Raw genomic sequence first — 23,373 nt, 5'->3', positions numbered from 1 at the left:
CGGCGCATGGGGGAAGGACCCATCTAAGATGTTGGGGAGTGATGGCGCATGGGGGAAGGACCTGTTTAGGGATCTTGGGGAGTAACGGCACCGCAAGCACCTGTCTAGGGATGTTGGGAAGAGATGGTGCATGGGGGAAGGACCTGTTGAGGGATGTTGGGGAGTGACAGCGCATGAGGGAAAGACCCATCTATGGATGTTGGGGAGTGAAGGCGCATGGGGGAAGCACCCGTCTAGGGATGTTGGAAAGTGCAGGGATCAGATTGAGGTGAGTGTTACAAGGTCACCCCCTTTCCCGCACCCTATCGTCAGGATCTTCCATCGTATTCTTCCTTTCTGTTGTGCCGCTCACCTGGCGTCCCCTTGCATCCGGCGTGACAGCACCCATCTTAATGGTTGGGGCAATTTAATACCAGTTTTTATCCATCCCCTAAATGTGCATCTGGACGTCGAAATTCCTTCTAATGACAAAGCATCAAGATACCATCCAAAAGCGCGGCTTTTCACATTACAGCAGACTTTGGCGGTAACTGTCAGTTTGGAGGTCTCCCTTTTGCAAAATCGCACATAATACCCATGGTTTTATAGCAAATCACGGACTCGGCTCTGCTACATTTGACAGATCGCCTCTGCGCCTACTTTGAAATGTAAAACAGAAAATGATCTCTTGGATAAAAATCCGCCCGTAAAGGCGACGGCGGCGGCAGCGAGATCAGTGACCTAGAACGCGCCATCCATCAGCTGCTCAATTGGATACATCTAATATATCGTATAATATGGCGTTAATGACTTCTATCCAATGTCATGTGCACCGAGCGCCGACCGGATCATTTCTCAGGGTGAAATTATAGTTATCAGCTATGGGGGGTGCAGAGTATAAGATATTCGTGGCCCGGGTGCAAAAAGGCTCCAGATACTCATGGCACATGCGGCCAGTGACAGGAGGAACAGTGTAAGAAGGAACGTGTGTGTGACAGCAGGAAGGTCAGTGACAGGAGGAACAGTATAAAAAGAGAGGTGCGGGTGACAGCAGGAAGGTCAGTGACAGGAGGAACAGTATAAGAAGGGAGGTGCGGGTGACAGCAGGAAGGTCAGTGACAGGAGGAGCAGTATAAGAAGAGAGGTGCGGGTGACAGCAGGAAGGTCAGTGACAGGAGGAGCAGTATAAGAAGGGAGGTGTGGGTGACAGCAAGAAGGTCAGTGACAGGAGGAGCAGTATAAGAAGAGAGGTGCGGGTGACAGCAGGAAGGTCAGTGACAGGAGGAACAGTATAAGAAGAGAGGTGCGGGTGACAGCAGGAAGGCCAGTGACAGGAGGAGCAGTATAAGAAGAGAGGTGCGGGTGACAGCAGGAAGGCCAGTGACAGGAGGAGCAGTATAAGAAGAGAGGTGTGGGTGACAGCAGGAAAGTCAGTGACAGGAGGAACAGTAAAAGAAGAGAGGTGCGGGTGACAGCAGGAAGGTCAGTGACAGGAGGAGCAGTATAAGAAGAGAGGTGTGTGTGACAGCAGGAAGGTCAGTGACAGGAGGAGCTGTATTAGAAGGGAGGTGTGGGTGACAGCAGGAAAGTCAGTGACAGGAGGAGCAATACAAGAAGAGAGATGTGTGTGACAGCAGGAAGGTCAGTGACAGGAGGAGCAATATAAGAAGAGAGGTGTGGGTGACAGCAGGAAAGTCAGTGACAGGAGGAGCAGTACAAGAAGAGAGGTGCGGGTGACAGCAGGAAGGTCAGTGACAGGAGGAACAGTGTAAGAAGGGAGGTGTGTGTGACAGCAGGAAGGTCAGTGACAGGAGGAGCAGTATAAGGAGAGAGCGGCAAGTGACAGCAGGAAGGTCAGTGACAGGAGGAGCAGTATAAGGAGAGAGCGGCAAGTGACAGCAGGAAGGTCAGTGACAGGAGGAGCAGTATAAGGAGAGAGCGGCAAGTGACAGCAGGAAGGTCAGTGACAGGAGGAGCAGTATAAGGAGAGAGAGGTGTGGGTGACAGCAAGAAGGTCAGTGACAAGAGGAGCAGTATAAGAAGAGAGGTGTGGGTGACAGCAGGATGGTCAGTGACAGGAGGAGCAGTATAAGAAGAGAGGCGTGTGTGACAGCAGGAAGGTCAGTGACAGGAGGAACAATATAAGAAGAGAGGTGTGTGTGACAGCAGGATGTTCAGTGACAGGAGGAGCTGTATAAGAAGGGAGGTGCGGGTGACAGCAGGAAGGCCAGTGACAGGAGGAGCAATATAAGAAGAGACATTTAGGTAGGGACCCAGAGAGGAGATACGCCTTAACGCTGGCTGCTGGGCTCACATAAAACTGACCTTTTTCTTGCGCAAAGTGTCTCAATTTTTATATGCATTTCCTTAGCAGTAACACATGTCCAAGTTCCTATATTGAATGTCTGTATACCTTAGCGTCTCAGAGTGCAGCTGTATATTTGTTAGAGCGTATTTCCTGATCAGTTTTCACCTATTCACATTTGTCTGTTAGGAAATTACTTCAGTTTTCTCATTTTAGATTATAGGGTCATGCCTTTTGGCTGAGCACTCCTTCTCATAAGCTTAAGGTGATATTTAATCCCGCCTTCCCATAAAATTGAAGGCTTTTCAACCTAGGTAGACATTTAGGTAGGGACCTGGCAAAGAGATACGCCTTGACGCTGGCTGCTGGGCTCATAAAAACTGGCCTTTTTATGCCCCAAGTGACTCAATTTTTATATGTCTGTCCTTAGCAGTAATGAATGTCCAAATTCCTACATTCAATGTTTTCATACCTTATCGTCTCAGAGTGCAGCTGTATATTTGTTAGAGTGTATTTCCTGTTCAGTTTGCACCTATTCACATTTGTCTGTTTGGAAGTGCCACACATTTAAAGGATGGGAAACGTGACCCCATAAACCAGAACTGTCTGGAGCCTGCTATGGACGTAGGAGCCGGCCATGTTTCTTCTTCCTTCCCCCCCCCCCATAGCGTTTCCTATCAGAGTTAACCTTAATAATGTCATTAATAATGAAGCCCACCCGCTCGCTTATTTATTGGCACCGGACCCTTGTACTGGGGTTTCCTACAGTTTTCTCCGCAGGATAATTGGCTTCCTATAAAATTGTCCCCAGTGTGAAAGCCAGAGATAGAGAAAATTATCTGCGAGGACCACAGGGGAGACGGACTGATGAGACGGTGCGATACCACCGCACAATAATGGCAGAAGAACACCATAAATAGGTGTATAATGAGGTTCTGCAGCAGCTTAAACATGTGTAATGAGGTTCTGCAGCAGATTAAGTGTGTATTATAAGGTTCTGCAGCAACTTAAACATATAATATGAGGCTCTGCAGCAACTGAGATGTGTATTAAGAGGTTCTGCAGCAGCTGAGGTGTGTATTATGAGGTTCTGCAGCTGAGGTGTGTATTAAGAGTTTCTACAGCAGCTGAGGTGTGTGTATTATGAGGTTCTGCCACAGGTAAGGTGTGTATTATGAGGTTCTGTAGTAGCTGAGGTGTGCATTATGAGGTTCTGTAGTAGCTGAGGTGTGCATTATGAGGTTCTGTAGTAGCTGAGGTGTGCATTATGAGGTTCTGTAGTAGCTGAGGTGTGCATTATGAGGTTTTGTAGTAGCTGAGGTGTGCATTATGAGGTTTTGTAGTAGCTGAGGTGTGCATTATGAGGTTCTGCAGCAGCTGAGGTGTGTACGATTAGGTTCTGTAGTAGCTGAGGTGTGCATTATGAGGTTCTGTAGTAGCTGAGGTGTGCATTATGAGGTTCTGTAGTAGCTGAGGTGTGTACGATTAGGTTCTGTAGTAGCTGAGGTGTGCATTATGAGGTTCTGTAGTAGCTGAGGTGTGCATTATGAGGTTCTGTAGTAGCTGAGGTGTGTATTATGAGGTTCCGCAGAAGCTGAGGTGCGTATGTGTATCATAAGGTTCTGCAGCAGCTGAGGTATTTATGATGTTTTGCAGTATCTGCAACACAAAAATTTAGAATCTACAGCACAGCTGCTGAATAACCTCTTTTTTTTTTAAGAATAGTTTAAAGTGTGTTTGATTCTGGAAAAAAAAAAACTACCTGCTGAAATAAATCCATAACAGACCCTGACTAAAGAGATCAGAGGCAACGGCGCAGCGCCCCCTACCTCTTTATAGTGGTAGGAGATGTGGAGCTGTGATGTCATAAACCATCAGGGCGGAGGGCAATTATGGCAGGACCGCATTGGCAATTTGTTGGGAGTCGGGACTCGGCCTGGTGGCATGAGGGGCTTGAGATGGGAACATGGGAGGGGGAGATGGGAACATGGGTGGAGGGGTGAGATGGGAATATGGGTGGGGGGTAGAGATGGGAACATGGGTGGAGGGGTGAGATGGGAATATGGGTGGGGGGTAGAGATGGGAACATGGGTGGAGGGCTTCAGATGGGAACATGGGTGGGGGGTGTAATGGGAACATGGGTGGGGGGTGGAATGGGAACATGGGTGGGGGGAGAGATGGGAACATGGGAGGAGGGGTGAGATGGGAACATGGGAGGAGGGGTGAGATGGGAATATGGGTGGGGGGAGAGATGGGAACATGGGTGGGGGGAGAGATGGGAACATGGGTGGGGGGCGAGATGGGAACATGGGTGGGGGGCGAGATGGGAACATGGGTGGGGGGCGAGATGGGAACATGGGTGGAGGGGGGGGGAGATGGGAATATTGGAACATGGGTGGGGGATGAGATGGGAACATGGGTGGGGGGTGAGGTGCGAACATGGGTGGGGGGTGAGGTGCGAACATGGGTGGGGGGTGAGGTGCGAACATGTGTGGGTAGGAGAGATGGGAACATGGGTGGGGAGGATGGGAACATTGGAACATGGGTGGGGGGTGAGATGGGACCATGGGTGGGGGGATATTGGTATATGGGAACATGGGTGGGGGGAGAGATGGGAACATGGGTGGGGGGAGAGATGGGAACATGAGTGGGGGTGAGATGGGAACATGGGTGGGGGAAGGGAGAAAACTATCAAATCCCCCCAATTATCATAGCTCTTACATAGGCTGAATACATTCTTACCTCCTTCTCTCCACAGATATGGCTGACGGTAGATGCAGAGGCCGGGCTGGTCGAGGGTCCCAGTACGGAGACCACCCCTTTGGGTAAAATTTGACACACTGTTGGAAAAAAAAGAAAAAATAAAAAAAAACATAAAATCAGCAAAATGAAGGCCAAATAACTGTGACAACTGTCTTATCCTCCCGCTCCCCACCTCCCCCCATCCCATGTTTATGAGATGGACCTCCGAACGTCAGCAGAGGCGGTGGTGCTGGCGGTAACGGCTGTCCGTCCATTATATCCACCTCATTAGCTTCCCCTCGCTTTCCATTCCTTTTTCTCATAGGTTATTGAACATTCATTTCCCGCGGCCGCGGCTTTACATTACGGAGGGCGCTCCCTCTGATTAAATCCGGGGGTCCGGGTCATGTTTGATAATTGTGTCCCATGCATTCTATCCTCGGATCACCCGCCTCCACGGTCCTCTAATACCCGACACTCGGCAAACACCGCTCAGGACAGAACACGCTCATTAGGGGCTTAATTTACACAGTGAGGGACATTTATTTCGTCATTTAAGAAAAAAGGGAAAATGCTAATTGTATAAATAAAAAAAATAAAAAAAAAAGAAAGGAGGATAAGTCGCTCACGGCACCGGCCGCACTTAGAAATTCTGTCACCGCAGCATTTTGTTAAAGGGTTTTTCGTTTGGCGAAATAGGAAAATGTCTCGCTCCTGATCCCTTAGTTTAGGATAATTGAATTGTAATTGTTAAACTGCTAATCGCCGGCTTCCAAGGCAAGTCACAGCGTAGCGGTCTGCGGTATTATCCTGCAGGGTGTGGGAAGAGACGGGTCACACGTTCCGGTGTGGATCCCGCTCCGAAACCCTCATCATGCTGCTCAAGGAAAAAGGGATTTTTTTGTGACCTGATTTATATGTATCGTGGATAAGCTTCCATGACAGGGGAAAAAATCATCCAAAATTACACGCGGAAAAGCCACAATTTAATGGGGATGATCCTTAAGAAGATTTGTCAAGATCCAGATTGCAGAAGATTTCCAAGGATTGCGGTAATTGTCATGCACTTTGCCACTGAGGACTGCTTCCATCTGCCTGCTCTGCACGAACCTGCTGACAAACCTAGCTCTGCACAAACCTCCTGGCAAATCTAGCTCTGCATGAACCTCCTGACAAACCTAGCTCTGCATGAACCTCCTGGCAAATGTAGCTCTGCACGAATTTCCTTGCAAACCTAGCTCTGCACAAACCTATGGCTAACCTAGCTCTGCATGAACCTCCTGACAAACCTAGCTATGCACGAACCTCCTGACAAACCTAGCTCTGCATAAACCTCCTGAGAAACCTAGCTCTGCACGAACCTCCTGACAAACCTAGCTCTGCACGAACCTCCTGACAAACCTAGCTCTGCACGAACCTCCTGACAAACCTAGCTCTGCATAAACCTCCTAACAAACCTAGCTCTGCACAAACCTCCTGACAAACCTAGCTCTGCACAAACCTCCTGGCAAATCTAGCTCTGCATGAACCTCATGACAAGCCTAGCTCTGCACGAACCTCCTGGCAAATCTAGCTCTGCAAGAACCTCCTGACAAACCTAGCTCTGCACAAACCTCCTGATAAACCTAGCTCTGCATGAACCTCCTGGCTAACCTAGCTCTGCATGAACGTACTGGCAAACCTAGCTCTGCACAAACCTACTGGCAAACCTAGCTCTGTATAAACCTACTGGCAAACCTAGCTCTGTATGAACCTCCTGGCAAACCTAGCTCTGCACAAACCTACTGGCAAACCTAGTTCTGATGAACCCCCTGGCAAACCTAGCTCTGTATGAACGTCCTGGGAAACCTAGCTCTGCACGAACCTCCTGACAAACCTAGCTCTGCACAAACCTCCTGATAAACCTAGCTCTGTATAAACGTCCTGGGAAACCTAACTCTGCACAAACCTCCTAACAAACCTAGCTCTGCCCAAACCTCCTGGCAAACCTAGCTCTGCAGAAACCTCCTGACAAACCTAGCTCTGCTACAACATAGACGGTTAAATCTACTATACCTCTGGCCAGTTTTGCCTTGACTCTATAACAAACCCAGCTCTCCTACACCACTGGCAAGTTCTAACCTGGATCGTGTGGCAATCCCAGCTCTGCTATAACACTACGTAACTATGTTATACCTCTAGCCAGTTCTGCCTTGCATCTTTTGACAAGCCCATCTCTGCTACATTGCTGGTGAGTGCTGACCTGGACATTGTGACAAAACCAGCTTTGCTTTAACACTAGGTAACTCTGCTATACCTCTAGCCAGTTCTGGTTGGGAACCTCTGACAAACCCAGCTCTGCTACAATGCTGGTTTTCAGTTTTGCTGGATAAATCTGCTATCCTGCTGGCAAATTCTGCCTCGGATCTTATGACAAACCAAGCTCTGCTATAACACTAGGCAACTTTGTTATACTGCTGTACTGTTTTATAGCTTGTGATAAACCCAGTTCTGCTACAACACTGGGTAGCTCTGCTACACTGCTAAGAAATTCTGGCTTAGACCTTATGTCAAAACAAGCTCTGCTACAAAACTTGGTGACCGTGCTGTACTGCTGGGCAGTTTTGGTTTTTACATTGTGATAAACCAAGCTCTGCTATAACAATTGGTAACTGCTACACTGCTGTCCACCATGTTTATTAGATACTAGAAGGTGGCCCGATTCTACGCATCGGGTATTCTAGAATTTACGTATTGTGTAGTTCATGTATGATTTTTGTTATATATATATATAGATGTTGTTGTGTGTAGTTACCAAGTGTTTGTGTAGGGCGCTGTACATGTTCTGAGTGTCGCGGGGGGTGAGAGCGGTGTTGTATGTGTGTTGCGTGTGTTGCGTTGTTTGTGGAGCGCTGTGTGTCTGTAGCGTTGTGTGTGTGTGTGTGTTGTGCGGTTTGTGTGGGTGTGGTGTGTTTTGGGGGGAGGTATGTTTTGAGCAATGTGTGTGTTGTGCAGTATGTGCGTATATTTGTGTGTGCAGCGTTGTCTGTGTGGGTGTCTGTGTAGGGCGTTGTTTGTGATTCCTAGTGTGTGTGTGTTGTGCAGTGCGCGTGTGTGTGTGTGTTGGGGGGAGGTGTGCACCTCCCATCGTGCTCCATCCGCCATGCTGCGCACTTGCAAACGTGCTCCATCCGCCATGCTGCGCACTCCTAAACGTGCTCCATCCGCCATGCTGCGCACTCCCAAACGTGCTCCATCCCCCATGCTGCGCACTCCTAAACGTGCTCCATCCGCCATGCTGCGCACTCCCAAACGTGGTCCATCCGCCATGCTGCGCACTTCTAAACGTGCTCCATCCGCCATGCTGCGCACTCCCAAACGTGCTCCATCCGCCATACTGCGCACTCCCGATCGTGCACCATCCGGCATGCTGCGCACTCCCAAACGTGCTCCATCCGCCATGCTGCGCACTCCCAAACGTGCTCCATCCGCCATGCTGCGCATTCTCAAACGTGCTCCATCCGCCATGCTGCGCACTCCCAAACGTGCTCCAGTGCGCAGTATGGCGGATGGAGCACGTTTGGGAGTGCGCAGCATGGCGGATGGAGCACGTTTGGGAGTGCGCAGCATGGCGGATGGACCACGTTTGGGAGTGCGCAGCATGGCGGATGGACCACGTTTGGGAGTGCGCAGCATGGGGGATGCAGCACGATGGGGAGTGCGCAGTATGGCGGATGGAGCACGTTTGCTCAGCCTCTCTCCTTCCAGCCTCCCTCAGCATCAGCCTCCCCTCCTCAGCCTTCCTGAGGATCAGCCTCTCTCGTCCCAGCCTCCTTCCTCCCAGCCTTCCCATCCCAGCCTCCTTCAGCATCAGCATTCCCCTCTTCCCCATGATCAGCGTCTGTGCTCCCAGCCTCCTCCAGCACGGCCTGGTCCTCTGCCGACACTCACACACCCGATCGCATCCACTCACACACACACCCGATCGCATCCACTCACACACACAACCGATCGCATCCACTCACACACACACCCGATCGCATCCACTCACACACACACCCGATCGCATCCACTCACACACACCCGATCGCATACACTCACACACACCCGATCGCATCAACTCACACACACACCCGATCGCATCCACTCACACACACCCGATCGCATCCACTCACACACACCCGATCGCATCCACTCACACACACACCCGATCGCATACACTCACACACACCCGATCGCATACACTCACACACACCCGATCGCATACACTCACACACACACCCGATCGCATACACTCACACACACCCGATCGCATACACTCACACACACCCGATCGCATACACTCACACACACCCGATCGCATACACTCACACACACACCCGATCGCATCCACTCACACACACCCGATCGCATCCACTCACACACACCCGATCGCATCCACTCACACACACAGACACTGACGATATCGCACATACGCGCTCATACTCACAACATCCGGGGATATCACATGCTTCTGGCCATGTGATCCTCCGTCAGGTCCTGGAAGATCACAACAGCACATTTTCGCCGCCGAGAAGCAAGCGATATCCCAGGATGTTGTGAGTATGTGGATGCGATGTGAGGTGTGTGTGAGGTGTGTGTGAGGTGTGTGTAAGAGTGAGTGTGAGTGTGATCTGATGTGTGTGTATGTTTGTGTGTGTGCGTGTGGATCTTCTGGCGCAGCAGGACCTTGATGGGCTTGATACCAACGTATCCACACCACTCCCACCACTGCCGTGCGAGCGGGGGCCGGGGGGGGGAGGGGGGGGGGGGAGGGAGTACAGTACTCACCTCCGTGACAGCGCTTGTAACCATGCGAGCATGGTTAGCAACGTATCCACACCAGTCCTGTGCGAGCGGGGGCGGGGGCGGGGGCGGGGGGCGGGGGGGGGAGGGGGGGGGGGTGGGCAGGGAGTACCGTACTCACCTCCGTGACAGCCGTGTCAGTTCGAGAAATGCGCGGGAGGAGGGAGGGGGTGGGGCCAGAGCTAACGTGCATTGCGTGAGGGGGGCGGGGCGTGGCGTGGCCGAATTGCCAATGCCTGCAGGGTGCCGGGGCGAGAGGCCAATCTGTGGGGGGGCGGAGCCTGGGCGAGCGGCTGGCCAATCCGTGTGGGGGCGCAGCCTGGGCGAGCGGCCAATCCGTGTGGGGGGGCGGGGCCATGGCGAGCCCAGCGGCCAATCAGCTTTGTGTCACCGTAAGGACACAATTTTGGAGCATGACAGACAGACAGACAGATAGACAGACAGACAGACAGACAGACAGACAGAATAAGGCAATTATATATATAGATAATACCGGAGATAACAGGAGTGCTAAAGGTAAAAAGAGGCTGCTCACACTGCTGTCCGCCATGTCTATTAGATATAATACCGGAGATAACAGGAGTGCTAAAGGTAAAAAGAGGCTGCTCACACTGCTGTCCACCATGTTTATTAGATATAATACCGGAGATAACAGGAGTGCTAAAGGTAAAAAGAGGCTGCTCACACTGCTGTCCGCCATGTCTATTAGATATAATACCGGAGATAACAGGAGTGCTAAAGGTAAAAAGAGGCTGCTCACACTGCTGTCCGCCATGTCTATTAGATATAATACCGGAGATAACAGGAGTGCTAAAGGTAAAAAGAGGCTGCTCACACTGCTGTCCACCATGTTTATTAGATATAATACCGGAGATAACAGGAGTGCTAAAGGTAAAAAGAGGCTGCTCACACTGCTGTCCACCATGTTTATTAGATACTAGAAGGTGGCCCGATTCTACGCATCGGGTTTCTAGAATTTATGTATTGTGTAGTTCATGTATGATTTTTGTTATATATATATATATATATATATATATATATATATATATAGATGTTGTTGTGTGTAGTTACCAAGTGTTTGTGTAGGGCGCTGTACATGTTCTGAGTGTCGCGGGGGGTGAGAGCGGTGTTGTATGTGTGTTGCGTGTGTTGCGTTGTTTGTGGAGCGCTGTGTGTCTGTAGCGTTGTGTGTGTGTTGTGCGGTTTGTGTGGGTGTGGTGTGTTTTGGGGGGAGGTATGTTTTGAGCAATGTGTGTGTTGTGCAGTATGTGCATATATTTGTGTGTGCAGCGTTGTCTGTGTGTGTGGGTGTCTGTGTAGGGCGTTGTTTGTGATTCCTAGTGTGTGTGTGTTGTGCAGTGCGCGTGTGTGTGTGTGTTGGGGGGAGGTGTGCACCTCTCATCGTGCTCCATCCTCCATGCTGCGCACCCCCCATCGTGCTGCATCCCCCATGCTGCGCACTCCCAAACGTGCTCCATCCGCCATGCTGCGCACTCCCAAACGTGGTCCATCCGCCATGCTGCGCACTCCCAAACGTGCTCCATCCGCCATACTGCGCACTCCCCATCGTGCTGCATCCCCCATGCTGCGCACTCCCAAACGTGCTCCATCCGCCATGCTGCGCACTCCCCATCGTGCTCTATCCCCCATGCTGCACACTCCCAAACGTGCTCCATCCGCCATGCTGCGCACCCCCTATCATGCTCCATCCGCCATGCTGCGCACTCCTAAACGTGCTCCACCCGCCATGCTGCGCACTCCCAAACGTGCTCCATCCGCCATGCTGCGCACTCCCAAACGTGCTCCATCCGCCATGCTGGGCACTCCCAAACGTGGTCCATCCGCCATGCTGCGCACTCCCAAACGTGCTCCATCCGCCATGCTGCGCACTCCCAAACGTGCTCCATCCGCCATACTGCGCACTCCCCATCGTGCACCATCCGGCATGCTGCGCACTCCCAAACGTGCTCCATCCGCAATGCTGCGCACTCCCAAACGTGCTCCATCCGCCATGCTGCGCACTCCCAAACGTGCTCCATCCGCCATGCTGCGCACTCCCAAACGTGCTCCATCCGCCATGCTGCGCACTCCCAAACGTGCTCCATCCGCCATGCTGCGCACTCCCAAACGTGCTCCATCCGCCATGCTGCGCACTCCCAAACGTGCTCCATCCGCCATGCTGCGCACTCCCAAACGTGCTCCATCCGCCATGCTGCGCACTCCCAAACGTGCTCCATCCGCCATGCTGCGCACTCCCAAACGTGCTCCATCCGCCATACTGCGCACTCCCAAACGTGCTCCATCCGCCATACTGCGCACTCCCCATCGTGCACCATCCGGCATGCTGCGCACTCCCAAACGTGCTCCATCCGTCATGCTGCGCACTCCCAAACGTGCTCCATCCGTCATGCTGCGCACTCCCAAACGTGCTCCATCCGCCATGCTGCGCACTCCCAAACGTGCTCCATCCGCCATGCTGCGCACCCCCCATCATGCTCCATCCGCTTGGGAGTGCGCAGCATGCCGGATGGTGCACGATGGGGAGTGCGCAGTATGGCGGATGGAGCACGTTTGGGAGTGCGCAGTATGGCGGATGGAGCACGTTTGGGAGTGCGCAGCATGGCGGATGGACCACGTTTGGGAGTACGCAGCATGGCGGATGGACCACGTTTGGGAGTGCGCAGCATGGCGGATGGACCACGTTTGGGAGTGCGCAGCATGGGGGATGCAGCACGATGGGGAGTGCGCAGTATGGCGGATGGAGCACGTTTGCTCAGCCTCTCTCCTTCCAGCCTCCCTCAGCATCAGCCTCCCCCTCCCAGCCTTCCCCAAGATCAGCCTCTCTGCTCCCAGCCTCCTCCAGCACGCTGTGCTCCTCTGCCGACACTCACCCACACCCGATCGCATCCACTCACCCACACAACCGATCGCATCCACTCACACACACAACCGATCGCATACACTCACACACACACCCGATCGCATACACTCACACACACACCCGATCGCATCCACTCACACACACAACCGATCGCATCCACTCACACACACACCCGATCGCATACACTCACACACACAGACACTGACGATATTGCACATACGCGCTCATACTCACAACATCCGGGGATATCACATGCTTCTGGCCATGTGATCCTCCGTCAGGTCCTGGAAGCTCACAGCACAGTATCGCCGCCGAGAAGCAAGCGATATCCCAGGATGTTGTGAGTATTTGGATGCGATGTGATGTGTGAGGTGTGTGTGAGTGTGATCTGATTTGTGTGTATGTGTGTGTGTGTGTGTGCTGTTATGTGTGGGCTGTTATGTTATGTATGTTCCGCAGCTGCAGGACCTTGATGTGTGGATGCGATGTGATGTGTGTGTGATGTGTGTGTGAGTGTGAGCCGGTGTACACTGGTAACTATGATACACATCGGGTAACTAAGGGACCTTAGTTACCCGATGTGTATAATGGTTACCAGCTTTCACGGCCTCCGTGAAGATCCCAGCATCGCAAGGTTATGTCTGGCGCTGCCGGGATCCTGACGGAGCCGGTGTAGAAGCAAGCGATATCCCAGCATGTTGTGATGTGTGGATGTGATGTGTGAGGTGTGTGTGAGAGTGAGTGTGATCTGATGTGTGTGTGTACTCACCTGGGAATCGGAGCCCCGTGTCAGTTGGGCCACAGCGAGCGTGCATTGCGTGAGGGGGGCGGGGCCTGCAGAGAGCCGGGGCGAGAGGCCAATCCGTGTGGGGGGGCGGGGCCATGGCGAGCCCAGCGGCCAATCAGCTTTGTGTCACCGTAAGGACACAATTTCGGAGCATGACAGACAGACAGACAGACAGACAGACAGACAGACAGACAGACAGAATAAGGCAATTATATATATAGATAATACCGGAGATAACAGGAGTGCTAAAGGTAAAAAGAGGCTGCTCACACTGCTGTCCGCCATGTCTATTAGATATAATACCGGAGATAACAGGAGTGCTAAGGTAAAGAGTCTGCTCACACTGCTGTCCACCATGTCTATTAGATGTAATACTGGAGATAACAGGAGTGCTAAGGTAAAGAGTCTGCTCACACTGCTGTCCACCATGTCTATTAGATGTAATACTGGAGATAACAGGAGTGCTAAGGTAAAGAGTCTGCTCACACTGCTGTCCACCATGTCTATTAGATGTAATACTGGAGATAACAGGAGTGCTAAGGTAAAGAGTCTGCTCACACTGCTGTCCACCATGTCTATTAGATGTAATACTGGAGATAACAGGAGTGCTAAGGTAAAGAGTCTGCTCACACTGCTGTCCACCATGTCTATTAGATATAATACTGGAGATAACAGGAGTGCTAAGGTAAGAAGAGGCTGCTCACACTGCTGTCCACCATGTCTACTAGATATAATACTGGAGATAACAGGAGTGCTAAGGTAAAAAGAGTCTGCTCACACTGCTGCCCACCATGTTTATTAGATGTAATACTGGCGATACAAGGAGTGGTAAGGTAAGAAGAGTCTGCTCACACTGCTGTCCACCATGTCTATTAGATATACTACTGGAGATATTAGCGGTGCTAAAGTAAGAAGAGTTTGCTCACACTGCTGTCCACCATGTCTATTAGATATAATACTGGAGATACCAGGGGTGCTAAGGTAAAAGGAATCTGCTCACACTGATGTCCCCCATGTCTATTAGATATAACACTGGAGATATTAGGTGTGCTAAGGAAAGAAGAGGCTGCTTACACTGCTGTCCACCATGTCTATTAGATCTAATGAGATACCAGAGGTGTTAAGAGGAGGCTGCTCACACTGCTGTTCACCATATCTATGCATTTTAATACAGGAGATACAAGGGGTTCTACAGTAAGAAGATTTAAGCCAGTGGGGCTTAGCCAAGAGGCTGCTAACACTGATGTCCACCAGGTATATCTGATTTAATACTGGAGATATCAAGGGTGCTGATGCAAGAGGTGGCTGCTCACAACTGCTGTCAACCCATTCTAGCTGGCTGATCGAATACTGGAGATATCATGGGTGCTGAGGTAAGAAGAGGCCACTCATACTGCTGTCCACCCTGTCTATCTGATCTAATACTGGAGATACCAGGGGTGCTGAGGTTAGAAGAGGTTGCTCACCCTGTCTATCTCATCTAATACTGGAGACAATAGATGTCCTGAGGTAAGAAGAGGCTGCTCACACTGCTGTCGACCCAGTCTATTTGATCGAATACTGGAGATATCAGGGGTGCTGAGGTAAGAGGAGGCGGCCGACATTGCTGTCCACCCTGCCTAGCTGATCTAATACTGGAGATACCAGGGGAGCTGAGGTATGAAGAGGCTGCTCACACGGCTGTCCATCTTGTCTATCTGATTGAATACTGGAGATACCAAGGGAGCTGAGTTAAGAAGAGGCTGCTCACACTGCAGTCCACCATGTCTATTAGATATAATACTGGAGATAACAGGAGTGCTAAGGTAAAAAGAGTCTGCTCACACTGCTGCCCACCATGTTTATTAGATGTAATACTGGCGATACAAGGAGTGGTAAGGTAAGAAGAGTCTGCTCACACTGCTGTCCACCATGTCTATTAGATATACTACTGGAGATATTAGCGGTGCTAAAGTAAGAAGAGTTTGCTCACACTGCTGTCCACCATGTCTATTAGATATAATACTGGAGATACCAGGGGTGCTAAGGTAAAAGGAATCTGCTCACACTGATGTCCCCCATGTCTATTAGATATAACACTGGAGATATTAGGTGTGCTAAGGAAAGAAGAGGCTGCTTACACTGCTGTCCACCATGTCTATTAGATCTAATGAGATACCAGAGGTGTTAAGAGGAGGCTGCTCACACTGCTGTTCACCATATCTATGCATTTTAATACAGGAGATACAAGGGGTTCTACAGTAAGAAGATTTAAGCCAGTGGGGCTTAGCCAAGAGGCTGCTAACACTGATGTCCACCAGGTATATCTGATTTAATACTGGAGATATCAAGGGTGCTGATGCAAGAGGTGGCTGCTCACAACTGCTGTCAACCCATTCTAGCTGGCTGATCGAATACTGGAGATATCATGGGTGCTGAGGTAAGAAGAGGCCACTCATACTGCTGTCCACCCTGTCTATCTGATCTAATACTGGAGATACCAGGGGTGCTGAGGTTAGAAGAGGTTGCTCACCCTGTCTATCTCATCTAATACTGGAGACAATAGATGTCCTGAGGTAAGAAGAGGCTGCTCACACTGCTGTCGACCCAGTCTATTTGATCGAATACTGGAGATATCAGGGGTGCTGAGGTAAGAGGAGGCGGCCGACATTGCTGTCCACCCTGCCTAGCTGATCTAATACTGGAGATACCAGGGGAGCTGAGGTATGAAGAGGCTGCTCACACGGCTGTCCATCTTGTCTATCTGATTGAATACTGGAGATACCAAGGGAGCTGAGTTAAGAAGAGGCTGCTCACACTGCAGTCCACCATGTCTATTAGATATAATACTGGAGATAACAGGAGTGCTAAGGTAAAAAGAGTCTGCTCACACTGCTGCCCACCATGTTTATTAGATGTAATACTGGCGATACAAGGAGTGGTAAGGTAAGAAGAGTCTGCTCACACTGCTGTCCACCATGTCTATTAGATATACTACTGGAGATATTAGCGGTGCTAAAGTAAGAAGAGTTTGCTCACACGGCTGTCCATCTTGTCTATCTGATTGAATACTGGAGATACCAAGGGAGCTGAGTTAAGAAGAGGCTGCTCACACTGCTGTCGACCCAGTCTATTTGATCTAATACTAGAGATACCAGGAGTGCTGAGGTAAGAAGGGACTGCTCATACTGCTGTCTACCCTTTCAATCTGATCTAATACTGAAGATACCAGGAGTCCTGATGAGTTAAGAAGAGGCTGCTCACATTGCTGTCTACCCAATCTTTCTGATTTAATGGGAAGTTGGAAAAATTGATCTATGACCACCCCAATTTTCAGTATTATCTATACATAGGTATTAAGATGACTTGAGCATGATCTCTAAACAGGAGATATCAGCCTGTGATGAGACTCAGAGTGAAAACTGCAAGATTTCAAGATTATATGTATAGATAGTGATAAAGCAAATTAAAAATATAAATCACTAGCAAGTTTTACAACGTGGTTAAACAATAGTTATGTAATTTTCTAATGACACAATGCCTTTTGAGCTTTTTGAAAGCAGTAACCTGGAAAAACATTGCTAATATACCCCCCCTTCTTCCTCACAGGGAATTTTATATTGATTTTCCATTGCAGAGTGTTAAAAGGTATGCAAACCATTTCTAAAACTAGTTAAAGTCTTCATGACTTGAATTGGTAAAGTAATGGGGAAAGCTACTTAACTCTGCAGGCAGCAGCACCCCCCGTTATTGTTGTAGGCCTCGGTATAAATCACTATACTGATCTTTGTATTGACTTTTTCTATAATTATACATATCATCCAATTCCTTCTCACTCTCCTAAAAAAAACACACCGGCAGGGAAGCGCGCCTCGGAAAAAGGTAATGCACAATGAAGGGTGTGCGGTAAACACCGTTATATGGGGAATGTGGTGGTAATAAAAGGACTGTCATCTATAATGCATGGCGACCAGCAGGAACCAAAATGCGTGGAGTTTAACACAAAATGCATCGCTTTCATTCTCTAGAATTTGGGATTAGACACTGCTTTTAGTCCGATCGGGATATTTTATGGTGGTGATTGTGAGACTGCGGAAGAAGAAAGAATATAAAAAAAAAGAAAAATTGGGATTTTTTTCCCCCCAGTTTTAATGAAAAATAAAAAAAATGCAAAGACCAAGGAATACCTTAGAACATTCGATTTGCTGGTATTTTGAGCACCTGCTTACTTTTCCATAACATAATTCGAAATAGTGAAAAGCAAATGTATGTAAAAATTGGGGGGGGTTTTGATGGCGCACGAGTTGTAGCTCTCCAGAAAACAGAAACAATGAAGTCATCTAATATATAAAGCTTAGTATAGGTTTGTGAGTGTGTGTGTATGTGTGTGTATGTATGTATGTATATATGTGTGTGTGTGTATGTGTGTGTGTGTGTGTGTGTATTTATGTATGTATGTATGTATGTATGTGTGCATGTGTGTGTGTGTGTGTATATATATATATATATGTATATATATATATATATGTATATGTATATATATATATATATATATATATATATATGTGTATGTATGTATGTATGTATGTATGTGTCGCGGGCGGGGAGGAGGGTGTTAGCACACCGCGCTCACCCCTTCTGCTCAGGTCCAGCGGCTGCTCAGTGGTGGCTCGAGCCGTGGGCCGGATCCCGGGGGTTTCTCTAGCGGCGCTCCTCGCCCGTGAGTGAAAGGGGGGTTTGGGGTGTTGGGATAATGTCCGTGACGCCACCCACGGTTGTGGTGATTGAGTGTACACCACCGCTGCTCTATGTGGAGGTCCCGGGGATGGTGAGGCGGAGCAGCCAGTTGTTGTGTTGTCCCTCCGTGGGTAGGGGTTGGTGATCCCGGGGCCCAGTGGGGTGCAGGGGCGCAGGGGCAGCGCTGTGCCTTGCGGCACGGAGGTACTCACTCAGCCAGTAAACACGACACAGTTCTCGGTAAACAAACGGCTGGTTGGACGGGTCCCTCGGACGGTTCACGGTGCTGCGGTTCCCTGCAGTTAGCGGTGACGGTCTCTTCCCTGCACCTTTGAAATGTTTGTTTGGTAGCGATGGATTCCCACCGGTTACCCGCTCCCCGACTACAATCTGGGCCGGAGGAGCTTCACACTTTGCCCGCAGGCGCCGGCCCTGGGAAACTGGTGCCTTGGCGGTGGCGGTGTTTCCCCGTTGTGGTTGGACCTTTGCCGTCAATCAGGACTTGCTTGTTGGGAGATCTACGTCCCCTTCACTAACGGATTTAGCAATTTACAGCGACTCCAAGCCTTGCTGGGATCCGAAAAGCCCCTGCTCTGGTGCTGACTGCCCTTTGTATCTGCTCCAGACCACCGGGCACACAGCCAACGGGGTCCTTCCAGGAACCTCCAGACAGTCCCACTGCAGACCTTCACCGCCGTCTGCTGACCTTGCTGGCTCCGTCTGGGCACACAGCCACAGACCAACTTCAGGCTTTCTGTCACTTCACTGCTGTTTCACTTCACTCTAGCTCCCTCCTGAGCTACACTCTGTTGGTTCCTCCTTTCACTTCCCCTGCCTGGGCTAAAACCTCTGCTGGTTACTCTCTCATGTCCCTCACTGGACTCCTCCAAACTCCATCTCCTGGTACTTCCTGCCTCCAGAGCTGTGACCTCCTAGGTGGGCGGACACCAACCGCCTGGCTCCACCCCCTGGTGTGGACACCAGCCTCTGGAGGAAGGCAACAAGGGTTTGTAGGTTAGCTGGTGTACCTGCAGGGAATGTGGGGTGTGTGTGTGTTGTTGTGACCTGTGACCCCTGGCTTGCCCAGGGCGTCACATTCCCCCTTAGCAAAACGCAGACCGTCCTCGGGCTGCCCGTCCAACACCGGTTTTATTTTCCTTTTTTTGTTTTCTGTAAAGTAAAAGGTATAACATAATACGGTAAAATACATTTTTAATAATAACTCTTCCCAAAACGGGAGGCACATCACTTTAACGTTGCAACGGTGTACGGTTACGGTTTCCGCTCTCTCCCACCCAAGTAACCTGGCCCTGATGCTGCCCCTAAAGCCCAGGCAGCACCCCTTGACCCACAGTCCAGCACACGGTTCCCGAGCGGGATCTGTCCTTCCCTCCAGAGGGTAGCCACCGGTCCTTTTGGTGGCTGGGCCCCAGCCTGCTCTGCACAGGGCCCTCCCTCCAACCTGCATCTCCGGAGGCGGCCTGCGGAAACGGTAACGGTACCCAACATATATACATGCCACTAACGTTTGTGGTTGCCCTGCAAGTTCACGGGCTTGTCCATGGATAGTTCCCATGCATTTTAAACGGTCCCCACGGGGACAACGGTGCCGGCTCCAGCCGGTTGCTAATCACAAAGGCAAATCAGATGAGGTACACGGTAATCATTTTTTCCTTATCATTCTTTCAAAACAAACAGACAATCTTAACTCGGTACATTCCCTGACCCCTTTTATCACAGAACGGTCTCCCTGTACCTAAGTGGGGGTTTACCTAGGTTGGAACGGGTGGACCTGCGGGGCCCGGTGTCAGTGGTGCTGGGCGGTGGGGTAGAGGGAACAACTGGTTCCACCTCCCGGCTTTCGTGTGGGACAGGTGGAGGCATAGGGGAGCAGGGTATAGGTTCATCCCTGGGCACTGGCATCGGTTCTGGCTCACGGTCGACCGCTTCCACTACTTCTTCATCCACAGGTTGTGGGAACAGTATCACTGGAAGAATCACCGCGCCGTTCTGCATAGGCCAGTCTGCTGGGAAGTCACCCATCACCGTGTGGATCACCTCTTTTTCCTTTTCCGCTGGGGGAGGAGCTGGCACCTTCGGCATGGTCCTCAAGGCTGGTGGGCACCTTTTCAAATGGTCCCGAGAAACCGTGGCCAACGTGCCCCCTTGGTCGCGACTGATCTGGTAAGTTTTCCCATTTTCCCATCCGGCGGGCTGAATGACGTAGGGGGTCTGTTCCCACTGATCATCCAGCTTGTGGGTTTTTCTCTTCCGCTTCAACACCACATCTCCAGGCTGGAAAGGCCCGGCAGCCGCTCTCTGATTGAAGTGCCGCTCCTGCTGTTTTCGACTCTGACCCAGGTTCTTCTCCACATACTCCTGAATCTGTCGGTACTGCACCCTCCGCCGGGCATCCCATTCAGCCGTTGCGGGGAGCGTCTCTGGGGCTTCCAATCCCATTTCCAAATCCACTGGCAGCCGGCCAGGCCGAGCTCTCATCAGATACGCTGGGGTGCATTTTGTCGAGCCGGACGGGATATTATTGTACATATCGACCAAGTCAGGCAGCTTCTCCGGCCACAGGTTCCGTTCCTCCAGTGGCAATGTCTTGAGGAGACCCAGGACTAGATGGTTCATCTTCTCACACATACCGTTGGTCTGGGCATGGTAAGGAGTGGTCCGGATCTTCTTGCAACCATACAGCTGACAAAACTCATGGAATACCTCCGCTTCAAAGGCTGGACCTTGGTCGGTGAGCACCTTCTCAGGGTATCCATGGGGTCGACAGAAGTACGCCTGGAACGCCCTCGCAGCGGTATGGCCGGTTAAGTCCTTGACCGGGACAACCACCATGAACCGAGAATAATGGTCCACTATGGTCAGGGCGTAGGTATACCCACTTCGGCTAGGGGTGAGCTTCACATGGTCCAAGGCGACCAGCTCCAGCGGTTGGTGTGTAACGATGGGATGCAGGGGGGCCTTCTGGCTGGCTTCATCCTTCCTCCTCAGCGTACAAGGACCACACTCCCGACACCAGGCTTCTACCGATTCCCGCATCCCACTCCAATAGAACCGCTCCCTTAACAGCATCTCCAGCTTCTTCCACCCGAAGTGGCCGGCGCCATCATGGTACGCCTGCAGAACGGTGGGCACATCAGCCTGGGGAATGACCAGCTGGCGGGTCTTCTCGTGGGTCTTCGGGTTAATCAGCTCCCGGTACAGCCTCCCCTGATGCAGGCACAGTCGGGCCCGTTCTTTCCACAAGCGTTGAGCCTCCGCTGGGGCGGCAGGGTCCATCCCGGCGGCGCCTTGCTCTACCAGGTTCTTGACCAAGCGGACCGCAGGCGCCTGATTTTGAGCTTCTTGCCACTTCTGACTCGGTAGCGGATCCAGATTCACCCGTTGTTGATGGGCATGGATCTTCGCACCCGATGGCCGGTGGAATGCAGGCAACTCGATCTCCTCGAGGTCATCATCTTTGCACTCACCTTCTGATAAGTGGGGCATTCGAGAGAGGGCATCAGCATTGATGTTGACACGACCGGCCCTATATTTGATAGTGAAGTCGTAGTTGGCTAGTCTGGCTACCCACCGCTGTTCTAATGCACCCAGTTTGGCCGTGTCCAGGTGGGTCAACGGATTGTTATCCGTAAAAGCGGTGAACTTTGCAGCGGCCAGGTAGTGGCGGAACCGCTCGGTGATAGTCCACACCAGTGCCAGGAGCTCAAGCTTGAAGGAGCTATAGTTCTCAGGGTTCCTTTCAGTCGGCCGGAGTTTTCGACTAGCATAGGCAATCACTTTCTCTTTGCCTTCCTGGACCTGGGATAGGACTGCCCCCAAACCCACGTTGCTGGCATCAGTGTGGAGAATGAATGGGCAGCCGTAGTCCGGATACGCCAGGACCTCTTCTCCGGTCAACGCCTCCTTCAGCTGACGGAAGGACTCCTCATGCCTGTCCTCCCACACCAGTGGGGCTGGTCGCCCCCCTTTGGTCTGTCCCACGAGGAGGTCTTGCATGGGGGCAGCCATCTTCGTGTACCCCTTGATGAAGCGCCGATAGTACCCCACCAGACCCAGGAACTGCCTTACTTCTCTCACTGTAGTTGGTCTCGGCCAGCTCTGGATGGCAGTGATCTTCTCAGGGTCGGGAGCGACACCATCCGCACTCACCACATGCCCGAGATACTGCACCCTGGGCTTCAGCAGGTGGCATTTAGAGGGCTTCAATTTCATCCCGTACTTGGCAAGGGACGCGAACACCTCGGCCAGGTGTTCTAGATGGGCTTCATACGTCTGGGAATAAACAATCACATCATCCAAATACAGTAGGACGGTCTCGAAGTTTAAATGTCCCAAACAGCACTCCATCAGCCGTTGGAAGGTCCCAGGGGCATTGCACAGCCCAAACGGCATGCTATTGAATTCACAGAGCCCCATCGGGGTGGTGAAGGCGGTCTTCTCCCGGTCTTCTGGGGCCACGGCCACTTGCCAGTACCCACTGGTGAGGTCCAGGGTGGAGAAGTAATTTGCCGTCCGCAGCGCGGCCAACGATTCTTCAATACGGGGTAGTGGGTAGGCATCTTTGTGGGTTATCTGATTAATTTTCCGGTAGTCCACACACATCCGCATGGTACCATCCTTCTTCTTGACCAGTACCAACGGAGCGGCCCAGGGACTACAGCTATCCCGAATGACCCCTGCCTCCTTCATATTCCTCAACATATCTTTGGCACACTGGTAATGTGCAGGGGGAATAGGCCGGTACCTCTCTTTGATAGGGGGGTGTTCACCAGTGGGGATGTGATGTTGGACCCCTTTGATCTGCCCGAAGTCTAGTGGGTGCTTACTGAATACCTGTTCATACTCCTGCACCACCCTGTGTACCCCCGCTTTGTGATGTGTAGGGGTATCGTCAGTGCCCACATGTAGCTGTTGGTGCCACTCTTTCACCTCCCCCTGCGGTGGGGAAGTGCTGGTAGCAGGTGGGGAGACCGAGGGACTGGTTTCATGGATGGTGTGAGGATCTAGGGTGAGCAGTTTGGCGATGGTAGCATACCGGGGGAGCCTAACCTCTTCCTCCCCACAATTCAACACCCTCACGGGCACCCTCCCCTTTTTCACGTCTACCACCCCTCGGGC

At 51.3% G+C, this 23,373-nt stretch overlaps 1 protein-coding gene across 3 annotated transcripts in view; it reads right to left on the bottom strand.

Moving 5' to 3' along the window:
* GRIK5 (glutamate ionotropic receptor kainate type subunit 5) overlaps positions 1-23,373 on the bottom strand; it is a 383,239-nt gene that overhangs the window by 129,111 nt on the left and 230,755 nt on the right. For 2 of the 3 annotated variants that reach the window (XM_075328483.1, XM_075328484.1), the window contains exon 4: positions 5,027-5,124. In XM_075328483.1, coding sequence (XP_075184598.1) covers positions 5,027-5,124 — 98 coding nt within the window. Of the gene's footprint in view, positions 1-5,026; positions 5,125-13,500; positions 13,734-23,373 lie in introns of those variants that run through there. The other variant, XM_075328485.1, reaches the window with a different exon arrangement.

The sequence above is a fragment of the Anomaloglossus baeobatrachus genome, chromosome 11 (assembly GCF_048569485.1).
Source record: "Anomaloglossus baeobatrachus isolate aAnoBae1 chromosome 11, aAnoBae1.hap1, whole genome shotgun sequence".
In the NCBI taxonomy this organism is placed as follows: domain Eukaryota; kingdom Metazoa; phylum Chordata; class Amphibia; order Anura; family Aromobatidae; genus Anomaloglossus; species Anomaloglossus baeobatrachus.
The sequence above is the reverse complement of the archived record's forward strand: the minus strand, read 5'-3'. Positions and strand labels throughout refer to the sequence as shown.